This window comes from Pan troglodytes, chromosome 5, assembly GCF_028858775.2.
Source record: "Pan troglodytes isolate AG18354 chromosome 5, NHGRI_mPanTro3-v2.0_pri, whole genome shotgun sequence".
Taxonomy (NCBI): Eukaryota; Metazoa; Chordata; class Mammalia; order Primates; family Hominidae; genus Pan; species Pan troglodytes.
Genome location: NC_072403.2, coordinates 21,154,817 through 21,177,626, shown reverse-complemented (window position 1 = coordinate 21,177,626; position 22,810 = coordinate 21,154,817). Strand labels below are relative to the sequence as shown.

The following is a 22,810-nucleotide window of genomic DNA, read 5'->3' as shown; positions in this document are numbered from 1 at the left end:
CTTTTTGAGATGGAGTCTCGCACTGTCACCAGGCTGGAGTGCAGTGGTGCCATCTTGGCTCACTGCAACCTCTACCTCCCGGGTTCAAGCAACTCTCCTGCCTCAACCTCCTGAGTAGCTGGGATTACAGGTGCCTGCCACCACGCCCAGCTAATTTTTTTGGATTTTTAGTACAGATGGGGTGACTATGTTGGCTAAACTGGTCTCAAACTGCCTGCCTTGGCCTCCCAAAGTGTTGGGATTACAGGCGTAAGCCACCGAGCCCAGCAGATAATTTTTATATTTTTAGTAGAGATGGTGTTTTTCCACATTGTCTAGTCTGGTCAGAAACTCTTAAGTTTAAGTGCTCCTCCTGCCTCAGCATCCAAAGTGCCGGCATTAGAGGCCACCGCGTCCAGCCTGTATTTTTCTTTATAGTTTTTAATTATTAAGATTTCCAGGCCGGGTGCAATGGCTCACACCTGGAAACCCAGCACTTTGAGAGGCCGAGGCAGGAGGATCACCTGAGTTCTAGAGTTCGAGACCAGCCTGACCAACATGGAGAAACCCCGTCTCTACTAAAAATACAAAATTAGCCGGGCATGGTGGCGCATGCCTGTAATCCCAGCTACTCAGAGCAGGCTGAAGCAGGAGAATCTCTTGAACCCGGGGGTGGAGGCTGCAGTGAGCCGAGATCGCACCATTGCACTCCAGCCTGGGCAACAAGAGCGAAACTCCGTCTCAAAAAGAAAAAAAAGATTTCTTCCTCATTTTTTAAATTTAGCTTTTAATTACAGAAATATTTCTCTTTTTTTTTCCACTCTGTCGCCCAGGCTGGAGTGCAGTGGCATGATCTCAGCTCACTGCAACCTCCACTTCCCAGGCTCAAGTGATCCTCCCATCTCAGCCTTCCTAGTAGCTGGGACTACAAGCTCCAACACATGCCCAGTTTATTTTGTTTATTTTTGAGGAGATAGGGTTTTGCAATGTTGCTCAGGCTGGTCTCAAACACCTGGGCTCAAGGGATCTCCCTGCCTAGGCCTGCCAACATGCTGGGATTAGAGGTGTGAGACACAATGCCCAGGTAATTATGGAAAATTTTTAACATATCAATAATAAGCATATATGAGTATGGGGAGCCCTCGTATGCCATCTCTCAAGTTCAACAATTATCAATATTTTGCCATTCTCATTTCATCTATCCTCTCACTTTTTGTTTTCTGGAGTATTTTAAAATAAATCGGGGACATCACTTTATTCTTCCTGTAAATACTTCATTATGTATGTCTAATAGATAAGGAACTTTTGTTCTCTCTGTCTAAAACACAAACATGGCTGGGCGTGGTGGCTCACCACTTTAATCCCAGCACTTTGGGAGGCTAAGGCTGGTGGATCACCTGAGGTCAGGAGTTCGAGACCAGCCTGGCCAACAGGTTGAAATCATGTCTCCACTAAAAATACAAAAAATTAGCCGGAGTGGTGGCGGGTGCCTGTAATCCCAGCTACTTGAGAGGCCGAGACAGGAGAATCACTTGAACCCAGGAGGCATGGTTTACAGTGAGCCAAGATAGCACCATTGCACTCTAGGCTGGGCGACAAGAGCAAAACTCCACCTCAAAAAGAAAATAAAAAATAAAACACAAACATAATACCTTTTCACCCCTACGAAAATCAGCAAAATGCTTTCACGTCATTAATATGCTGTCCATATTCAGTTTTTCCATGATTGTCATTTCATAGTTAGTTCATTCAAATCAGAATCTATACATGGTTCGTAGATCGTTTTTGGTTGATGTGTCTTTTTTAATCTGCCTCCCATCTGCCCTCACCACCCCACCATTTATTTGTGGAAGGAACCAGTTTGCTTGTCCTGTAGAATTCCCCTGGACTTCCCCCAGCTGCATCCTCGTGGACCTAAAATATTGTTTCTATATCACAAATTACATGTAGTTCATTCATACAAATTAAATATACTGGAACACTTTATGAACGCTATTACAAATATCAAACACTTCCACACTCAGCAAATATTTATTGAGCATCTATTCTGTACAAACTTCCCTTTCTGATCTCTGGGTTAATGTGTAACATCTCTTGCACTAGAAGCTTTGGTCGGATCTTTGCTTTCTCATTTCTTCTATGTCTATATCATAGATCCGGCCATAGATCCTACCTAAAAAACTCAGACTCACCACTTACTCTTAGGTAGTTTCTAGCTACTCAGACAGTTTCTACCATCAGTACTCTAAGACCTCAACTCAGTGTGAATCCCCACAGTGGACTTCAGGCTGGATTGTCAGCTTCATGTAAACTTGATGGTATTTTATCTGTTTACCAAATGGTGAGACAAGGATATCCCAGGTACCTAGCACATTCTCCTATACACAGCAGATACTCAGTAAATATTTGTTAAATAAGTATATACAGGGCCGGGCACGGTGGCTCACACCTGTAATCACAGCACTTTGGGAGGCCAAGGTGGGTGGATCATGAGGTCAGGAGATCAAGACCATCCTGGCTAACACCCTGAAACCCCGTCTCTACTAAAAATAAAAAAAATTAGCCGGGTGTGGTGGCGGGCGCCTGTGGTCCCAGCTACTTGGGAGGCTGAAGCAGCAGAATGGCGTGAACCTGGGAGGTGGAGCTTGCAGTGAGCCGAGATTGCGCCACTGCACTCCAGCCTGGGCGACAGAGCAAGACTCCATCTCAAAAAAATAAAAGATAAAAAATAAATAAATAAATAAATAAATAAGTACATACAGACCTTCTTTTTTTTTTGAGATGGAGTTTCACTCTTGTTGCCAAGGCTGGAGTGCCATGGCACGATCTCACTCACTGCAACTTCTGCCTCCTGGGTTCTAGTGATTCTCCTGCCTCAGCCTCCTGAGTAGCTGGGATTACAGGCATGCGCCACCATGCCCAGCTAATTTTTGTATTTTTAGTAGAGATGGGGTTTTGCCATGTTGGCCAGGCTGGTCTTGAACTCCTGACCTCTGGTGATCCGCCCACTTAGGCCTCCCAAAGTGCTAGGATTACAGGCATGAGCCACCGTGCCTGGCCTGATACAGAGCTTCTTACCTTCAATTATTATTTCTTATTCAAACTGAACGCTTAGACTAGATTCATCTTCCTTAAGTGTCATCATTTATCTCTTTTTGCTGAGTATATTCTAAGTTCAGTGTGAGCTGAAAATAGCTCAGATCATTTATAAGAACCAATTGTTAAATTTTCAGAAATGTTGTGAGCTGGTTGACATCACATTGGTAATTTGAAATTGGCTGCAATGGGAGTATTTATACCACACAAACTGGCAAATGCAACAAATCACGGCTTTCTTTCACTTCTTCAGAAAGCATATTGTTAAACAGTCTCAGCCTGTGTTGGATACTGCACTGTAAAAGAATCTATGACTGTCTTCTGTAAATACAGAAAGTATTCAGTTTGGTCTTGGAGCTCCTCTGTTATTTGGACTGTTGTATTGAAAATTTTCTTCTATACCATCTTGAATAATTAGACTGTCCTCACTACCCCGTATTCCAACAACTTGTCATATTCTATTTATGCTAAGCTTCCTTTTTTTTTTTTTTGAGACGGAGTCTTGCTCTGTCACCACCGGGCTGGAGTGCAGTGGCGCCATCTTGGCTCACTGCAACCTCCGCCTCCCGGGTTCAAGTGATTCTCTTGCGTCAGCCTCCCAAATAGCTCGGACTACAGGTGCGTGCCACTGTGTCCAGCTAATCTATTGTATTTTTAGTAGAGATGGGGTTTCACCATATTAGCCAGGATGGTTTTGAACTCCTGACTTCAAGTGATCTGCCAGCCTTGGCCTCCCAAACTGCTTGGATTACAGGAGTGAGCCACCACATTCAGCCAAGAGCAGGTATTCAGCCTGGCACAGTGGCTCACGCCTGTAATCCCAGCACTTTGGGAGGCCGAGGTGGGTGGATACCTGAGGTCAGGAGTTGAAGACCAGCCTGGCCCACATGGTGAAACCCCACCTCTACTAAAAATACAAAAATTAGCTGGGTGTGGTGGCACATGCCTGTAATCCCAGCTACTCGGGAGGCTGAGGCAGGAGAATTGCTTGAACCGAGACCCGGGAGGCGGAGTTTGCAGTGAGTCGAGATTGCACCATCTCAAAAAAAAAAAAAAAAAAAAAAGAGCAGGTATTCAATTTTGAAAACGAGCTCATAGCATAGTGCTTGGCATATGACAATAACTAATTAACATTATTTGAGGACATACTAGTACCTGGCTTTTTATTTTAATTAATCCTGACCATAAGCTTATGAAGCAGGTACTACTGTTTCTATTTTACAAATGAGTTAAAGGAAGCACAGATGTTTCCTCTGCATAAACTTCTTTAATCTCTATCTCAATAAATATCACCATCATCTACCCAATTGCTCAAGACATTCACCTGGGAGTCATCCTTCATTCCTCCTTTTTCTCGGACCCCCAACAGCTGATCCAACATCAGGTCCTCTTGTCTGTACCGACAAGATATACCCTGGATCCCAATTTGTCCACTTCTCTTCATGTCTATTGCTGTCTTCATTTTTTTTTTTTTTTTTTTTTTTTTTTGAGACAGAGTCTCTTTCTGTCACCCAAGCTGGAGTGCAGTGGCGCAATCTCAGCTCACTGCAACCTCTGCCTCCTGGGTTCAAGCAATCCCCTGCCTCAGCCTCTGGAGTAGCTGGGATTACAGGCGCCTGCCACCGCGCCTAGCTAAATTTTTGTATTTTCAGTAGAGATGGGGTTTTACCGTGTTACCCAGGATGGTCTTGATCTCCTGACTTCGTGATCCACCCGCCTCAGCCTCCTAAAGTGCTGGGATTACAGGCCTGAGCCACCAGCCCAGCTAGTCATCCTATTTTAAGCCATCATTACGTTTCATCTAGATCACTGCTGGTTTTCTCCCCACTAGTCTACTCTTCAACCTATGGTCAGAGAGGTCTTTTAAAAATGTAGGACTGGGCATGGTGGCTCACACACACAAAAAAGGAAGTAGAGGAAGAAAGAATGGCTACTCCAATAGGCAGAGCATCCCTAAGGGCTGCTGGTTGCTTATTTTTATGCGTCTTTCTTGATTGTATGCTAAATAAGGGGTGAATTATTCATGAGCTTTCCAGGAAAGGGGTGGGCAATTCCTGTAGCTGCTGTGGGTTCCTCCCCTTTTTAGACCATGTAGAGTAACTTTCTGATGTTGTGTTTGTATTTCTGAACCGTCATGGCGCTGGTAGGAGTGTAGCAGTGAGGATGACCAGAGGCCATCTTGGTTTTGGTGGGTTTTGGCTGGCTTCTCTACTGCAACCTGTTTTTTTTTTTTTTTTTTTCTTTTTTTGAGTCTCACTCCTATTCCCCAGGCTGGAGTGCATTGGCACGATCTTGGCTCACTGCAACCTCCACCTCCTGGCTTCAAGCGATTCTCCTGCCTCAGCCTCCCACGTAGCTGGGAGTACAGGCACCCGCCACCACGCCTGGCTAATTTTTGTATTTTTAGTAGAGACGGGGTTATGTCATGTTGGCCATGCTGGTTTTGAACTCCTGTCCTCAGGTGATCTGCCCTCCTTGGCCTCCCAAAGTGCTGGGATTACAGGCGTGAGCCACCGCGCCTGGCCTACAACCTGTTTTATCAGCAAGGTCTTTATGACCTGTATCTTGTGTCGACCTCCTATCTCATCCTGTGACTTAGAATGCTTAACTGTCTGGGAATGCAGCCCATTATGTCTCAGCCTTATTTTACCCAGCGCCTGTTCAAAATGGAGTTGCTCTGGTTCCAATGTCCCTAACACTACCACTTCCTTCCTAGCTAATAAGGTCCAGTCACCCAAATCACCTTGCTGCCTATAACAGGTCAACCTCCTGCATTTGCACCCCTCCTTCCTCAGAATGGCTCTTCTGATTTTCCCACATGTGAGATATTCCTACAGGTCTTAGCGTGAATGTCATCTTCTCTGCAAGACCTTTTCTGACTTCTATCCCAATTCTTATCACATTACTGTTCGTTTTCTTCATACCAGCCATATATTATTCATTTGCATACTGCTGGTGTCCTTCACCAGAATAAGAATTCCCATGATTGCAGAATCCTTGTTGTCATGTAGACTGCTATAAACCCAGGGCCTAGAATAAGTGCATGGCACATTGCAGGCCAATTAAAAACTTTTGTAAGTTAGTAAATCAAGGAGGGAAGTAAGTGATCCAAGACTCCTGTCTAGGCTTCATTGCTGAGCCCTTTGGTTAAGAAGCTCCTCTTTCCAGGTGGGTGCAGTGGCTCAGGCCTGTAGTCCCAGCACTTTGAGAGGCCAAGGTGGGTGGATCACCTGAGGTCAGGAGTTTGAGACCAGCCTGGCCAACATGGTGAAACCCCGTCTCTACTTAAAATACAAAAATTAAGTGGGCATAGTGGCACGCGCCTGTAGTCCCAGCTACTCGGGAGGCTGAAGTAGGAAAATTGCTTGAACCTGGGAGGTGGAGGTTGCAGTGAGCAGAGATCGCGCCACAGCACTGTAGCCTGGGTGACAGAGACTTCATCTGAAAAAAAATAAAAATAAATAAATAAAGGAAGTCCTCTTTCCTCTTTTGGAGGAGAAATGGATAGGGAGGTGAGGCAGTCTGTATTTCTATGACTATCCAAAGTTTCTAATGTTTCACACCCTTCCCTTTCAACTTAAGGGTAAAGGAAAGGTAAGAAGTACTGATGTGATGTCCACCAACAGTAGAAACATTTCAGAGAAGCATACTCCATTGTATCGGTAGAAACAATTCTGAGAATTAAAAATATAGCATGGCTAAGCCGGGCGTAGTGGCTCACGCCTGTAATCCCAGCACTTTGGGAGGCCGAGGTGGGCGCATCACCTGACGTTGGGAGTTCGAGACCAACCTGACCGACATGGAGAAACCCTGTCTCCACTAAAAATACAAAAAATTAGCTGGGTGTGGTGGTGCATGCCTGTAATCCCAGCTACTCGGGAGGCTGACCAGGAGAATCAGTAGAACCCAGGAGGCAGAGGTTGCGGTGAGCCGGGATCACGCCATTGCACTCCAGCTTGGGCAACTATATATATATATACACATACATATATATCATGGCTAAAATAAAGTGCTTGAGGGTGAGGCTAGGAGGGAGATGGAGGATTTGACTCGGGAAGGTTTAAGATGAAAGGAATAGTTTAGGAATTAGATAACAGCCATTGTTATTCTGAAAGAAATCTGGATGCTCTGCCTGTGGGCAAAAAGGAGATAACCCACTAAAGAAGCCAAAGGGGAAGAAAGAGAAAAGAGAGATCAGGGATTTTCTCTCTTTTGGATAGTTTATTTTGTTTTGTTTATCATTACCCTTGCTAGTCTTGGAGTCTTTCCCTTTCTATGGGTTTTCATTGTCAGGATATTTAGGAAAGATGTTTAAGAACTTCCTCATTCCAACCCCAACTCTTTGAATTTTTCCTTCAAATGCAAATAAAAGCACTTACCATTTGGATATACTGTAATTAAAAAGAGGAAAGGGCAGTTTCTTGAACCTAAAACAACTTCTTTTTTTTCTGTGTGTGGGCTCAGAGTCATTTAAAGGCTAAAAGATCTGTTGAGAGCTGGGTGGGTAATGGAAGGTACTGATGATGGTGGTGGAGGGGATCCTGAATTCAGTCATAGAAAATAGCTGAAGCTGGATCAAATAATAAGACATCAAATCCCACTCGATTAGACATTAGGCAACTGTTTATGGTAAAATGTTAAGTACTTAATATTTTATTTCCAAGGCAGGTCATCTTGCATCTTACCCCAAAGCTATTTGTTCTTAGAACAAATGTGCATATGCTTATTAGGTTTAACAATCCACTGCTCACAGTTAGTAAAGGGGTCAGGCTAAGCCTGACTCCCTTGAATGAATAAGCCTCATTTGCACTTGTGATGACAAAAACCTTAGTTCTCAAACCAAAAGGAGGAATGAGGGCCAGAGGGATAATAAGTGAAAAGGCTGACTCAGTCCTCGTTTTTTTCTTTTTTCTCTTTTTTTTTTTTTTTTTTTTTTTTTGAGACTGGGTCTTGTTCTGTAGCCCAGGCTGGAGTGCAGTGGTGAGGTCATAGCTCGCTGCAGCCTCAATCTCTCTGGCTCTAGTGATCCTCCCGCTTCAGCCTCTTGGGTAGGTGGAACTGTTGCTGGACGCCAAGAGTGGGTTCTTGGATCTCACGCAAGAAAGAACTCAGGGGAGCCCATAGAGGAAAGTGAAAGCAAGTTTATTAAGAAAGTAGAGGAATAAAAGAGTAGCTCCTCTGTAGACAGAGCAGCCCTGAGGGCTGACCATTTTTATGGTTATTTCTTGATTATATGCTAAACAACAGGTGGATTATTCTTGCTTTATGTATGTATGTATGTATGTATGTATGTATGTATTTATTTATTTATTTATTTATTTTTTCTTGAGAGGAAGTCTCGCTCTGTTGCCCAGACTGGAGTGCAGTGGCACGATCTCGGCTCACTGCAAGCTCTGCCTCCCGGGTTCACGCCATTCTCCTGCCTCAGCCTCCCCAGTAGCTGGGACTACAGGCGCCCACCACCACGCTCGGCTAATTTTTTTTTTGTATTTTTAGTAGAGACGGGGTTTCACCATGTTAGCCAGAATGCTCTCGATCTCCTGACTTCGTGATCCACCCGCCTCAGCATCCCAAAGTGCTGGGATTACAGGCGTGAGCCACCGCTCCCGGCCGCCTCCCCTGTTTGGATCATATAGGGTAACTTCCTGACATTTTCCATGGCATTTGTAGACTGTCATGGCGATGGTGGGAGTGTAGCAGTGGGGACGACCAGAGGTCACTCTTGTGGCCATCTCGGTTTTAGTGGGTTCTAGGAGGCTTCTTTACTGCAAACTATTTTATCAGCAAAGTTTTTATGACCTGTATCCTGTGTCGACCTCCTATCTCATGTTGTAATAAAGAATGCTTTGACCTCCTAGGAATGCAGCCCAGCAGGTCTCAGACTTATTTTACCCAGCCCCTACTCAAGATGGAGTTGCTCTGGTTCAAATGCCTCTGACAGAACTAAAGGCATGCACCACCATGCCCCATTAATTTTTGTGTATTTCATAGAGATGGGGTCTTGCTATTTTGCCCAGGCTGGTCTTGAACTCCTGGCCTCAAGCAATCCTACTGCCTGGGCCTCCCAAAGTGCTGGGAATACAGGCAGGAGCCACCGCACCTGACCTAATCCTTTTTTTTTTTTTTTTCTCATGTGTTTTATTTTCCTGCAGTTCTGTGAGTGTGAAATATTTCCCCTCATGTTTAGGAGTAATCCAGACAGTTCCAGAAGCTGGCCTACCTTCTTCACCCACCTCTCTATAGATGTGGCTTTTGTTGATTATCTGAGTGGATAAACTTCCAGAAAGTGAAATAACTTAGTGGAAAATTAGTGGACTTTTAGCAATTCTGCTGACTTTCATTTGCTCAGAGGGAATTTGATTCATTTTCCTAAATCAGTACTAACTTTGAATTCTTTCTCTTTTTTCTCTTAGGAATAAAAAAGTTGGTTTTTGTGGGCCAAGAGCTGAATCACTGGTTTAGTAGGAGTTGCACGAGGCAGTTGACTAACTGGGCCTCATTTCCTCTGCTCTTCCAACCACATTGTGAGGGCTCTTCTGTGGGGGTACCAGGTGGAAATTCTGGGGTGAAGGATCTGTTCAAGCTGATGAAATGCTTCGTCATTGCTGTCATCATTGGCTAGGCTGAAGACACATCCGAAGGCATGACTGTAATTCCTCATCCTCTGGCTATTATTAATTATGATTCATTTCATGAAAGAGGGATAAAAGCCTCTGCAGATCCAAAGCACATCTAAACTGGAAGGATTTCAGATTTGAGCATGTGAGGACTTTCCCTTATACGAGGGGAAATAAGTATGTTCTCTCAGGGGATGGCGTGAACTCGGGAGGCAGAGCTTGCAGTGAGCCGGGATGGCGCCACTGCACTCCAGCCTGGGCGACAGAAGGAGACTCCGTATCAGAAAAAAAAAAAAAAAAAAAGTTATGTTCTCTCAGGGGAAAGAGATCTGGCTTCAGCTAAGGAGAGATAGCCAGGTTGGCCTACTACATGGAGAAGGTCTTATTCATAACAATCAAAAAAATAAATCCACTTGCCATGCATGCTGTTTCATAGCTGTAATCCCAGCACTTTGTGAGGCTGAGGCAGGCGGATCACCTGAGGTCAGGAGTTCAAGACCAGACTGACCAACATGGCGAAATGTCATCTCTACTAAAAATACAAAAATCAGACGGGTGTGGTCATGGGCACCTGTAATTCCAACTACTCGAGAGGCTGAGGCAAGAGAATTGCTTGAACCTGGGAGGTGGAGGTTGCAGTGAGCTGAGATCGTGCCATTGCACTCCAGCCTGGGAGACAGAGCAAGACGCCGGCTCAAAAATAAATAAATAAATAAATCCACTCTTTTCTGACTCTCTATTGACAATCTGGATTGATTTAATAGTCTACAGTGAAAATGAAGACAAAGCTACCCTAACCTATCCTGCAATTATTTGGTGATTATTCACCCTTGCTAATGGATAACTTTCAGGACTGCATAGCTGGGAGGAGTCTTACAGGACAAGTCACCCATCTCCTCAGTTAAAAGAGAAGGGGCAGGCCGGGAGCGATGGCTCACACCTGTAATCCCAGAACACTGGGAAGCCAAGGGGGGTGGATCACTTGAGGTCAGGAGTTCGTGACCAGCCTGACCAACATGGTGAAACCCCATTTCTACTAAAAATACAAATAAATTATCCAAACATGGTGGTGTGCATCTGTAATCCGAGCTACTCAGGAGGGTGAGGCAGGAGAATCGCTTAAGCCCAGGAGGTGGAGGTTGCACTCAGTCGAGATGGTGCCACGGCACTCCAGCCTGGGTGACAGAGTGAAACTCCTCCATCTCAAAAAAAAAAAAAAAAAAAAAGAGAAGAGACAAAAACAAGGCTGTAAGGTTTACAGGGGACTGCTCAAGGACACTGCTACTTGCCTACTTGACCTCAAAATTGAGGCTAGAGCTCAGACCTTTTAGCTCTTAACCTTGTGTTCTTTTTACTGCAAGAGGCCATGAGCTGGGTGTGGGCTCTGGAGAGTTCAAGCAACACCCTGGATCTCAGTAAAGAAGTGTGCAACCTGGCACATGGTTAAGATGTTACATGAGGGCAGCCTTTTGGGAATCAGATGACCTGGGTTCAAATGCGGATTTTGCCATTTCTCTTTTTTTTTTTTTTTTTGAGACGAAGTTTTGTTCTTGTCACCTATGTCAAAGTGCAATGGCATGATCTCAGATCACTGCAACCCCCACCTCCTGGGTTCAAGTGATTCTCCGGCCTCAGCCTCCCTAGTAGCTGGGATTACAGGCATGCACCACCACACCTGGCTAATTTCTGTATTTTTAGTAGAGACAGGGTTTTGACATGTTGGCTAGGCTGGTCTTGAACCCCTGACCGCAGATGATATGCCCGCCTTGGCCTCCCAAATTGCTAGGATTACAGGCCTGAGCCACCCTGCCCGGCCAAGTTCTTAATAAGGTTCTTCTTTCCCTTAGCCCACCTCAGGCCACCTTCAAATGGCTGGGAACCCAAACCTGGGACAAAGCTGGTTACTGAAACTGCTTTTGCAAAATTATGACTGAGACGGTGAAAGAGCTCTAACTTAATGGATTCCATCTTGCTTCTAACCTCCAAGCTGTCCTTGTTCGTTCCTCGGTGTAGGCTGAACTAACTTTGGGAGAAACATATAGTTTATAGTTTAAACAAAGATGCTAACAGCCCTTTCCCAAAGCTGACCTCCTTCTTGCCTGGGGACTAGATTGCCTTTGTAGGACCAACATGAGCCATAAGATTAGAAATTATGGTTTAGGAGTCATGTAGCTGAAGGCTACAAGATCCTGACCCTCCCTAAACGGCTCTTAAGATCAGTGCTTGAGGCCGGGCACGGTGGTTCACGCCTGTAATCTCAGCACTTTGGGAGGCTGAAGCCGGCGGATCACGAGGTCAGGAGATCAAGAACATCCTGGCTAACATGGTGAAACTCCGAATCTACTAAGAATTCAAAAAAAATTAGCCGGGCGTAGTGGCGGGCGCCTGTAGTCCCAGCTACTCGGGAGGCTGAGGCAGGAGGATGGCGTGAACCCGGGAGGCGGAGGTTGCAGTGAGCCGAGATCGCGCCGCTGCACTGCAGCTTGGGCAACAGAGCGAGACTCCGCCTCAAGGAAAAAAAAAAAAAAAATCAGTGCTTGAGATATTTTGCAGACCCTGCACTTGATGGGTCAGCTGGCCCTACCCAGATCAATAAACTGGCTCATCTGGTCTTGTGGCCCCCACCCAGGAACTGACTGAGCGCAAGAAGACGCCCGGGACTCCCTTTGATTTCATCTCTGACCAATCAGCACTCTTGGCTCACTGGCTTCCCCCTACCCACCAAGTTATCCTTAAACTCTGCTCCCCAATTCAGGGAGACTGATTTGAGTAATAATAAAACTCCAGCCAGGCATGGTGGCTCACGCCTGTAATCCCAGCACTTCGGGAGGCTGAGGCGGGCAAATCACGAGGTCAGGAGATCCAGACCATCCTGGCTAACAGGGTGAAACCCCGTCTCTACTAATAATACAAAAAAATTAACCGGACGTGGTGGTGGGCGCCTATTAATCTCAGCTACTCGAGAGGCTGAGGCAGCAGAATCGCTTGAACCCGGGAGGCGGAGGTTGCAGTGAGCCGAGATGGCGCCACTGCACTCCAGCCTGAGTGATAGAGCGAGACTCTGTCTCAAAAATAAAATAAAATAAAATAAAATAAAATAAAATAAAACTCCAGTCTCCTGCACAGCTGGCTCGGTGTGAATTACTCTTTTCTTTTCTTTTTGAGACAGAGTTTCACTGTTGTTGCCCAGGCTGGAGTGCAGTGGCGTGATCTCAGCTCACTGCAACCTCCGCTTCCGAGGTTCAAGTGATTCTCCTGCCTCAGCCTCCCGAGTAGCTGGGATTACAGGCATGTGCCACCACGCCTGACTAATTTTGTATTTTTTTTAGTAGAGACGGAGTTTCTCCATGTTGGTCAGGCTGGTCTCAAACTCCTGACCTCAGGTGATCCGCCCGCCTCGGCCTCCCAATGTGCTGAGATTACAGGCGTGAGCCACCGTGACCGGCGTGAATTACTCTTTTTCTACTGCAGTTCCCCTGTCTTGTTGAATCAGCTCTGTCTAGACGGTAGGCAAGGTGAACCCCATACCTAGTTACATTACTGCTCTCCTCTCCCTGACCCCTTCTCATTTCTCTTTTCTTCTGGTCCTTTCTCTTCCTTCTCTCTCCACCTCCTTCTTCTCTCCCTTTTCTGCCTTTTCTTTCTCCTTTCTTTTGTTCTCCCATCTTCTTCTTCTTCTTCAGTTGCTACCATTAATCCAGTACTGGGGATTCTAGGAAATGCTCCAATGTCTTTTTTTTCCTAATGTTTGTTAAAAATAAATTTTGCGGCTGGGTGTGGTGGCTCACACCTGTAATCCCAGCACTTTGGGAGGCCAAGGCGTGTGGATCACCTGAGGTCAGGAGTTCAAGACCAGCCTGACCAACATGGAGAAACCCTGTCTCTACTAAAGAAAAAATACAAAATTACCCGGCCGTGGTAGCGCATGCCCGTAATCCCAGCTACTTGGGAGGCTGAGGCAGAAGAATCGCTTGAACCCGGGAGGCGGAGGTTGTGGTGAGCCAAGATTGTGCCATTGCACTCCAGCCTGGGCAACAAGAGCGAAACTCTGTCTCAAAATAAATAAATAAATAAGTAAATTTTGTTGGCCAAGCATGGTGGCTCATTACTGTAATCCCAGAGCTTTAGAAAGTGGAGGCAAGAGGACTGACTGAGGCCATGAGTTCGAGTCCATCCTGGGCAACATATTAAGATCCCATTCCTACAATTTTTTTTTTTAAATTAGCCCGCAGTGGTGGTGGTGCTGCATGTCTATAGTACCATTTACTCAAGAGGCTGAGTTGGGAGGATCACTTGAGCCCAGGAGGTCAAGGCTGCAGTGAGCTGTGTTTATGCCACTGCACTGCAGCCTGGGCAACAGAGCCAGTCCCTGTATCAAAAAAGAAAAACAAAGCCACCAAGTCTGTGGTACCTTGTTATGGCAGCCCTAGCCAACTAATAGAGTTGCCTTGTCAATTTAACCTTGACCAGTGGCAAAAAGGGCCTAATGTTGAGTTATTTTTCTTGTAATGGGGATAGCCTGGGAGGTCAAGGCTGCAGTGAGATGAGATCTTGCTACTGCACTCCAGCCTAGGCAACAGAGCAAGAACCTATCTCCAAACAAAACAAAACAAAACAAAACAAAACCTCCCTATGGGGCTGATGGCCTCTAGTTGTCCCCTCTAGGGTCCCCCTCAGCTTGAGGTTATGCTTTACAGGTCACCGCCTACGAATGGCTGAGCAAGGAGGTGGGTCTACAGGGGCTGGGCAGAATGTTTGTGCCCAGAAAAAATTCCTCTAGTAGGCATCCCTTGCTCCAGGGCTCCCTTGGGTTGGTATAGATTCTGTCACGTCTTCATCTTGGTCTGAAAGCTCCCCCTGTTCAATCCTTTATAACGAAACTGTGATAGAGATTTTATTATGCCTATTTAGTGTTGAAGACACTAAGGTTCAGAAAAGTTAAGAAATTTGCCTGAGGTCACCCAGATACTAAGACATGGAGCTAGGATTTGAACCAAGACAGCCTGGCTCCAGTGTTTGTGCCCTCTCGGCTGCTGTGCTCAGTGTGCAGTACAGGGTAAGGCACAATGGCCCTGTTCCCCCACAAGCCAGTGGCATCTTCATCAATACTCTAATTTTTTTTTTTTTTTTTTTGAGAAGGAGTCTCACTCTGCCGCCCAGGCTGGAGTGCAGTGGCATGATCTCGGCTCATTGCAACCTCCGCACCCTGAGTTCAAGCAATTCTCCTGCCTCAGCCTCCCGAGTAGCTGGGATTACACATGCCTGACAAAGTGCTCGGCTAATTTTTGTATGTTTAGTAGAGACAGGGTTACACCATCTTGGCCAGGCTAGTCTTAAACTCCTGACCTCGTGATCCACCTGCCTTGGCCTCCCAAAGCGCTGGGATTACAGGTGTGAGCCACCGTGCCCGGCCCATCAATACTCTAATTCTATCAGAGTCAGAAGATCATTCAGTGTGGTGTGCAGGATAGAGAAACTAGAATTCTGCCGTGCTTTTTTTTTTGAGGTGGAGTTTCGCTCTTTTTGCCCAGGCTGGAGTGCAATGGCTAGATCTCGGCTGACTGCAACCTCTGCCTCTCGAGTTCAAGTGTGATTCTCCTGCTCAGCCTCCTGAGTAGCTGGTATTACAGGCGTGTGACACCACACCCGTCTAATTTTGTATATTTAGTAGAGACGGGGTTTCACCATGTTGGCCAGGCTGGTCTTGAACTCCTGACCTCAGGTGATCCACCTGCCTCAGCCTCCCAAAGTGCTGGGATTACAGGTGAGTGCCACTGCGCCTGGCCTAGAATTCCTTCTTTCATCCTACAAACACCTCTCTAATCTCCTACTCTGATTGACCCCTTTCCCTGGTTTTAGACAAAGAGCTAACTTGAATAAAAGTAAGAATCAGAATAATTATTATAAAGTAGTAATAATATAAACTTAGCTTGCACATCATATGAGAGCGCTCATGATACCTACCTTTTCATCTGCACGCATGCACACATTTTCCTGCTTAGTATTTGTTCTTACATCTGCCTTGCAAAGAACTGTCTCCCCTTGTGAGTGTTCTTGTGGGTCTGTCCTCCTGCTGACCCTGAATTTCAAGGAGGAGGCAGATGCTCAGCTGCTGCTCAGCCCTCTGGCTATACTTTGAGCCTCAGAGAGACAAGCAGGTACATGATTTTCTGCCGCATTACAAATAGGGAAACATTAAGGAGTAGCTTGAGCTGTGCGTGTTATGCAGCATGGCTATATGGGCTTGATTGTCTTCCCGTGGTTTGGCTCAAAGGAAATTACAAATGTTATTAAACATTTGCTGTATTTGTCTCATGGGACTTTCATTTAGACCCTTGATATATAAATGCTAGTTCTGGCCTGCAAGAATGGTAGTACCATTTATTAATGATTTACTATGTGCCAGGCACCATGATAGGTACTTTGCAGTCATCTATGCTTTCAACAGCTTTCGAGGTAGGCAGGATTGTCTTATTTCACTTAGGAGCAGATGGGAACAGTGGTTAAGCAACTGGCTTAAGTTCACACAACTAGTTAGTGGCAGAATTAGGATTCAAACTTAACTCTTTCTGGCTCCAAAGCCTGTTCAATGTGTCTTGCCACATAGCTTTGGGAAGAAACGGGGTTATGACACTCTGAACTTTAATGTTTTCAGATAGATATTAAGCTATTTATTAACTGCTCCATCCTAACAATTGAGGAGATAGACATCCTCCATCCCAAAACATTCTTCCCTTTTTACTGCCCTTTGTACTCCAACTGCCTCAGATAAAATTAGTCTCCACTTGGCCAGGAGAGATGGCTCACGCCTGTAATCCCAGCACTTTGGGAGGCCGAGGCGGGTGGATCACGAGGTCAGAAGATCAAGACCATCCTGGCTAACACGGTGAAACCCCATCTCTACTAAAAATACAAAAAATTAGCCGGGCACGGTGGCGGGTGCCTGTAGTCCCAGCTACTCAGGAGGCTGAGGCAGGAGAATGGCGTGAACCCGGGAGGCGGAGCTTGCAGTGAGCCGAGATCGTGCCACTGCACTCCAGCCTGGGTGCAAGACTCTGTCTCAAAAAAAAAAAAAAAAAAAAATTAGTCTCCACTTCTGCACATCCTATTCTCTCCTTGGCATACTTCACTTCACTTGGGCTCCCATGCCCACCATGTCACAGAAATGAGCACAGATCAATGACAATGCTCTTGTCATTGTCACCAATGACCTCCATGTTGTGAAATCTGTTTTACTCCCCCACTACCTTCATCTCAGGCTTTTAGGAATATTTGATGCCGTTCGTCTATCCCTCCTCTTCTGTTTTTTCTTTTTTCTTTTTTGTTTGAGACGGAATTTCCCTTTTGTTCCCTGGGCTGGATTGCAATGGCGTGATCTTGGCTCACTGCAACCTCCACCTCCCAGGTTCAAGTATTTCTCCTACCTCAGCCTCCTAAGTAGCTGGGATTACAGGTGTGCACCACCATGCCTAGTATCTTATTGTATTTTTAGTAGAGACAGGATTTCACCATGTTGGTTGGCCAGGCTGGTCTGGAACTCTTGACCTCGAGTGATATGCCTACCTCAGCCTCCCAAAAGTGCTAGGAATCCCTCCTTTTCTTTTTTTAAATTTTTATTTATTTATTTTTCTCAGAAATGGGGGTCTGGCTATGTTCCCAGGCTGGTCTTGAACTCCTGGGCGCAAGTGATCCTCCTGCGTCGGCCTCCCAAAGTGCTGGGATCACCACACTTGGCCATCTCCCTCCTTTTTAAAAGAATCTCCTCTGGTTTGGGAGCATCACACACTCTCTTTTTTCCCTTTTCCTTCTCTGGCCACTCCTCAGTCTCCCTCATGCTGGTGGCACATATTATCAGCTGTTTATGCAATAGCCATTCCCTCTGTCTTCCTTAGAAATAAAACCCCCTTGTGTTTCAGGGCAGCAAAGTCCTACGATACTTTTTTTTCTGGACTCACTTGGAGTCGGGGTGCATATGTGTCATAGTTCTGGCCCATCAAGAAGTCGGTTGAATGCAGGCTTCTAAGAAAGCTTTTCTTTTCTGGATAAAATGGGGCTGATGGTCACGCGGATTGCTTCAGTCCAGAAATTTAAAAACAGCCTGGGCAATATGGCAAAACCCCTTCTCTACAAAAAAAAATTAGCCTGGCATGATGGTGCATGCCTGCAGTCTCAGTCACCCAGGAGGCTGAGGTGGGAGGATTGCTTGAGACAGGAAGGTTGAGGCTGCAGTCAGTTGAGATTGTGCCACCGCACAAGAGCCCGAGCAACAGAGTCAGGACCTATCTCAAAAACAAAAACAAAAAACAAAAAACAAAGTGGTTGGGGGGCAGGGATGACTGGCCCCATGCCCCTTCTCCTTCTTCTGAATTGTGTTCAGGGTACAACTGTCAGAGGCATTTGAACCAGAGCAACTCCATCTTGAATAGGAGCTGGGTAAAATGAGGCTGAAACCTACTGGGCTGCATTCCCAGAAAGTTAAGGCATTCTAAGTCACAAGATGAGATAGGAGGTTGGCACAAGACACAGGTCATGAAGACCTTGATGATAAAACAGTTGCAGTAAAGAAGCCGGCTCTAACCCTCCAAAAACCAAGATGGCCACTAGAGTGACCTCTGGTCCTCCTCACTGCTACACTCCCACCAGCGCCATGACAGTTTACAGATGCCAGGGCAAAGTCAGGAAGTTACCCTACGTGGTCTAAAAAGGGGAGACATGAATAATCCACCCTTTGTTTACCATATCATCAATAAATAACCATAAAAATGAGTAACCAGCAGCCCTTGAGGCTGCTCTGACTATGGAGTAGACATTCTTTTATTCCTCTACTTTCATTTTTTTTTTTTTTTGAGACAGAGTTTTCCCTCTTGTTGCCCAGGCTGGAGGGCAGTGGTGTGATCTCGGCTCACGGCAACCTACGCCTCCCAGGTTCAAGTGATTCTCCTACCTCAGCCTCCCAAGTAGCTGGGATTACAGGCATGCGCCACCATGCCCGGCTAATTTTTGTATTTTTAGTAGAGACGGGGTTTCTCCATGTTGCTCAGGCTGGTCTCGAACTTGCAAACTCAGGTGATCGGACTGCCTCAGCCTCCCAAAGTGCTGGGATTACAGGCATGAGCCTCTGTGCCCGGCCTCCTCTACTTTCTTAACAAACTTACTTTCACTTTACCCTATGAACTTTCCTTGAATTCTTTCTTGTGCCAGATCCAAAAACCCTCTCTTGGGGTCTGGATCGAGACCCCTTTCTTGTAACACAGCTAGTGTACCATGTTGTGACCATGAAGACACAAGTATAAGGATCAAGGCCTTCAGGGAAAGATGACAGAAGAGAAAGTTAAAAGACCCTGGGTCCCCCAAAGTATAATTGATCACCTGTACCACCAGCCTTGGGCTGCCCAGCTCCAGACTTCTTGTTATGTGAAAAGAACACACCTCTGCCGGGTGCGGTGGCTCATGCCTGTAATCCCAACACTTTGGGAAGCTGAGGAGGGCCGATCACGGGGTCAGGAGTTTGAGACCAGCCTGGTCAACATGGTGAAACCCCATCTCTACTAAAAATACAAAAACTTAGCCAGGCGTGGTGGTGCATACCTGTAGTCCTAGCTACTCAGGAGGCTGAGGCAGAAGAATTGCTTGAACCCAGGAGGTAGAGGTTGCAGTGAGTCAAGATTGTGCCACTGCACTCCAGCCTGGGTGACAGAATAAGACTCCATCTTAGAAAAGAAAAGGAAAAAAAAAAAGAACACACCCCTGTCTTTTTAATACTTTTCTTTTCTTTTTTTTTTTTTTGAGTCAGGGTCGCACTCTGTCACTCAGGCTGGAGTGCAGTGGCACCATCACGGCTCACTGCAATCTTGACCTCTCTGGCCCAAGCGATCCTCAACCAAATTGCTTTTATTCACAAATTAATGGAATAATTAAAAGAATTATTGTGATTTATATACGTCATCACACTGCAGTTTTAAAAGTATTTTGTTTTTTCTCTCCAAATTCAATTAAGATTACTAAAATTTGTGAGTGGACATTTTTCCTATTTTTCAGTTACTAGGTTTGTCTCTTATTTAAGAAAATGCAGGTCAGGCACAGTGGCTCACGTCTGTAATCCCAGTACTTTGGGAGGCCGAGGCGGGCAGAGCATCTGAGGTCAGGAGTTTAAGACCAGCCTGACCAACATGGTGAAACCCTGACTCTACTGAAAATACAAAAAATTAGCCAGGTGTGGTGGTGGGAGCTTGTAATTTCAGCTACTTGGGTGGCTGAGGCAGGAGAATCGCTGGAACCCGGGAGGTGGGGGTTGCAGTGAACCGAGATTGCGCCATGGCACTCCAGCCTGGGTTACAGAGCAAGAGTCCATCTCAAAAAAATAAAAGAAAGAAAATGCAATGTCCTCCTTAAGCCTAGAGACTGCCCCATTAAGGTTCTCTTTCATGCATGTACGTGTCTGTAAAGAGAATCATGCTTATGTTTCTGGGCATTTCTAATTGATTTACAACAAACTCAGTCTTAGAGAACATGCACCCAGATGGGGAACATCACAAATTAGTAAGGGGGTTCCACTATCTGTGATCATTATTACAAAGAAACAATTTCCTCTAATATTTCTTGGAAAGTCATTGTTTACAGCGGGGAGATTTTATTACAAAATTCCCCACTTTTTTTGTCTCCACTCTATCAATAACAGGAGCTAAAACATAAAAGATTAACTTACCCTAACTACTGACAAAAAAGCACCTAAAATCTCTTCTTCTCTAAAACCTATCATACTATCAATTTCTAGAATATGTTTACCATTCTGTGACTTCAAAAGCTACAGCAGTAAGAATATATAAAATAAGTACACAGTCAATGTGCCAAAAATTATTAAAATCCTCTTTTTAATTAAAATTAGGCCAGGCGTGGTGGCTCACGCCTGTAATCCCAGCACCTCGGGAGGCTGAGGTGGGTGGATCACCTGAGGTCAAGCATTCGAGACCAAACTGGCTAACATGGTGAAACCCCATCTCTACTAAAATACAAAAATTAGCCAGGCATGGCGGCTGGTGCCTGCAATCCCAGCTACTCGGGAGGCTGAGGCAGGCGAATCGCTTGAACCTGGGAGGCAGAGGTTGCAGTGAGCTGAGATCATGCCACCGCACTCCAGCCTGGGTGATAGAGCAAGACTCCGTCTCAAAGAAAAACAACAAAACACAATTAATTAATTAATTTTTTGAGACAGAGTTTTGCTCTTGTTGCCCAGGCTGGAGTGCAATGGCACAATCTCAGCTCACTGCACCCTCAGCCTCCCAGGTTCAAGCGATTCTCCTGCCTCAGCCTACTGAGTAGCTGGGATTACAGACACCTGCCACCATGCCTGACTAATTTTTGTATTTTTAGTAGAGTTGGGATTTCACCATGTTGGTCAGGCTGGTCTTGAACTCCTGACCTCAGGTGATCCACCTGCCTCCCCAAGTGCTAGGATTACAGTCATGAGCCACCGCACTTGGCCTAATTGTAATTAGGTGAGCTGGGCTTGATGGCGGATGCCTGTACTCCCCTCTACTTCGGAAGCTGAGGCAGGAGAATTGCTCGAACCTGGGAGGCAGAGATTGCAGTGGGCCAAGATCACGCCACTGCACTCCAGCCTGGGTGATAGAGCAAGACTCCAGCTGAAAAAGAAAAAGAAAAAAGAAAAATTAGGCAGGCATGGTGGCGGGTACCTGTAATCCTAACCACTCACTCAGGAGGGTGAGGCTGGAGAAATGCTTGTACTCTAAAAGTGGAAGTTGTAGTGAGCTGAGATTATGCAATTGCACTCCAGCCTGGGTGACAAGAGTGAAACTCTGTCTCAAAAATTAAAAAAGAAAGAAAGAAAGAAAGAAAAAAATGTCAAAGGAATGCACAAAGAATAAGAATAAAAAACTAGTAATAATTATGTTTATACAAATGAGTGAGAAAAATAACTTTTTTTTTCTTTTTTGAGACGGAGTCTCACTTTTTGACCCAGGCTGGAGTGCAGGGGCGTGATCTCGGCTCACAGCAACCTCTGCCTCCTGGGTTCATGCGATTCTCCTGCCTCAGCCTCCCGAGTAGCTGGGATTCTAGGTGTGTACCACCATGCCTGGCTAATTTTTGTATTTTTAGTAGAGACGGGGTTTCTCCAGGTTGACCACACTGGTCTTGAACTCCTGAGCTCAGATGATCCACTGGCTTCGGCCTCCCAAAGTGCTAGGATTACAGGTGTGAGCCACTGTGCTTGACCTCTTTTCTGAACTTTTCTATGAACCACTTCAACTCAGACTTCCTTTTATTTGTGTACATCAGCAGCTTGAGGGAGTCTCATAGCAAACACTTGGGGAAATAGTGGGGTACACTAGAACGTGCTGCTGCAGACATTGATCAAATGGATAAGGTTCCTGAGTACTATTGCGGTTCAGAGAGGGGCTGGAGTCCTAGCTTGTCCATTATCCAGCTGGCAAGTTACTCACCTCTGAGAGCCTTAGTTTCTTCATCTGAAAGACGGTGATCACAGCAGTACCTTCATTGCAGAGTGGTTTTATAGTAAGGAATAATGATAAGATAAGTTCTATTGTTCAGCACATAGTAAATACTTATTAAGACTTATTTTAATTATTCAATGAGAGTAATTGTAGTAGAAATTTAAGAAGCTAATTTCCTTTTTTTTTTTTTTTTTTTGTGAGACAGAGTCTTGCTCTGTCGCCTGGGCTGGACTGCAGTGGCGCAATCTCGGCTCACTGTAACCTCTGCCTCCCACATTCAAACGATTCTCTTGCCTCAGCCTCCCAAGTAACTGGGATTACAGGCATGCGCCACCATGCCCGGCTAATATTTGTATTTTTAGTACAGATGGGGCTTTGCCACGTTGGCCCAGGCTGGTCTGGAACTCCTGACCTCAGGTGATCCGCCTGCCTCAGCCTCCCAATGTTCTGAGATTACAGGCGTGAGCCACTGTGCCCAGCCTAAGAGGCTAATTTCCATCCAGAAATTTATTATTTGTTTTTTCCTTTAATTTTTTTCCCAATTAAGCAATGCATATTCACTGAGAGAAAATTTGGGAAGTACATTATTTAAGTGTAAAGAAGCATCAAAGAAAATTTTCTAAAATCCCACTATATAGAGGCAAC

General features: G+C 45.6%; 1 protein-coding gene across 1 annotated transcript; it reads right to left on the bottom strand.

The window, feature by feature from the left end:
- Window positions 1-16,570: 16,570 nt before the first annotated feature.
- LOC129144215 (putative uncharacterized protein CCDC28A-AS1) lies at window positions 16,571-20,835 on the bottom strand (the record flags this gene model as incomplete). Its single annotated transcript, XM_054685610.1, has 2 exons — window positions 16,571-16,635; window positions 20,733-20,835. Coding segments are annotated over 2 exons (168 nt in total), but the record flags the coding sequence as incomplete, so codon positions are not given.
- Between the last annotated feature and the right edge of the window lie 1,975 nt (window positions 20,836-22,810).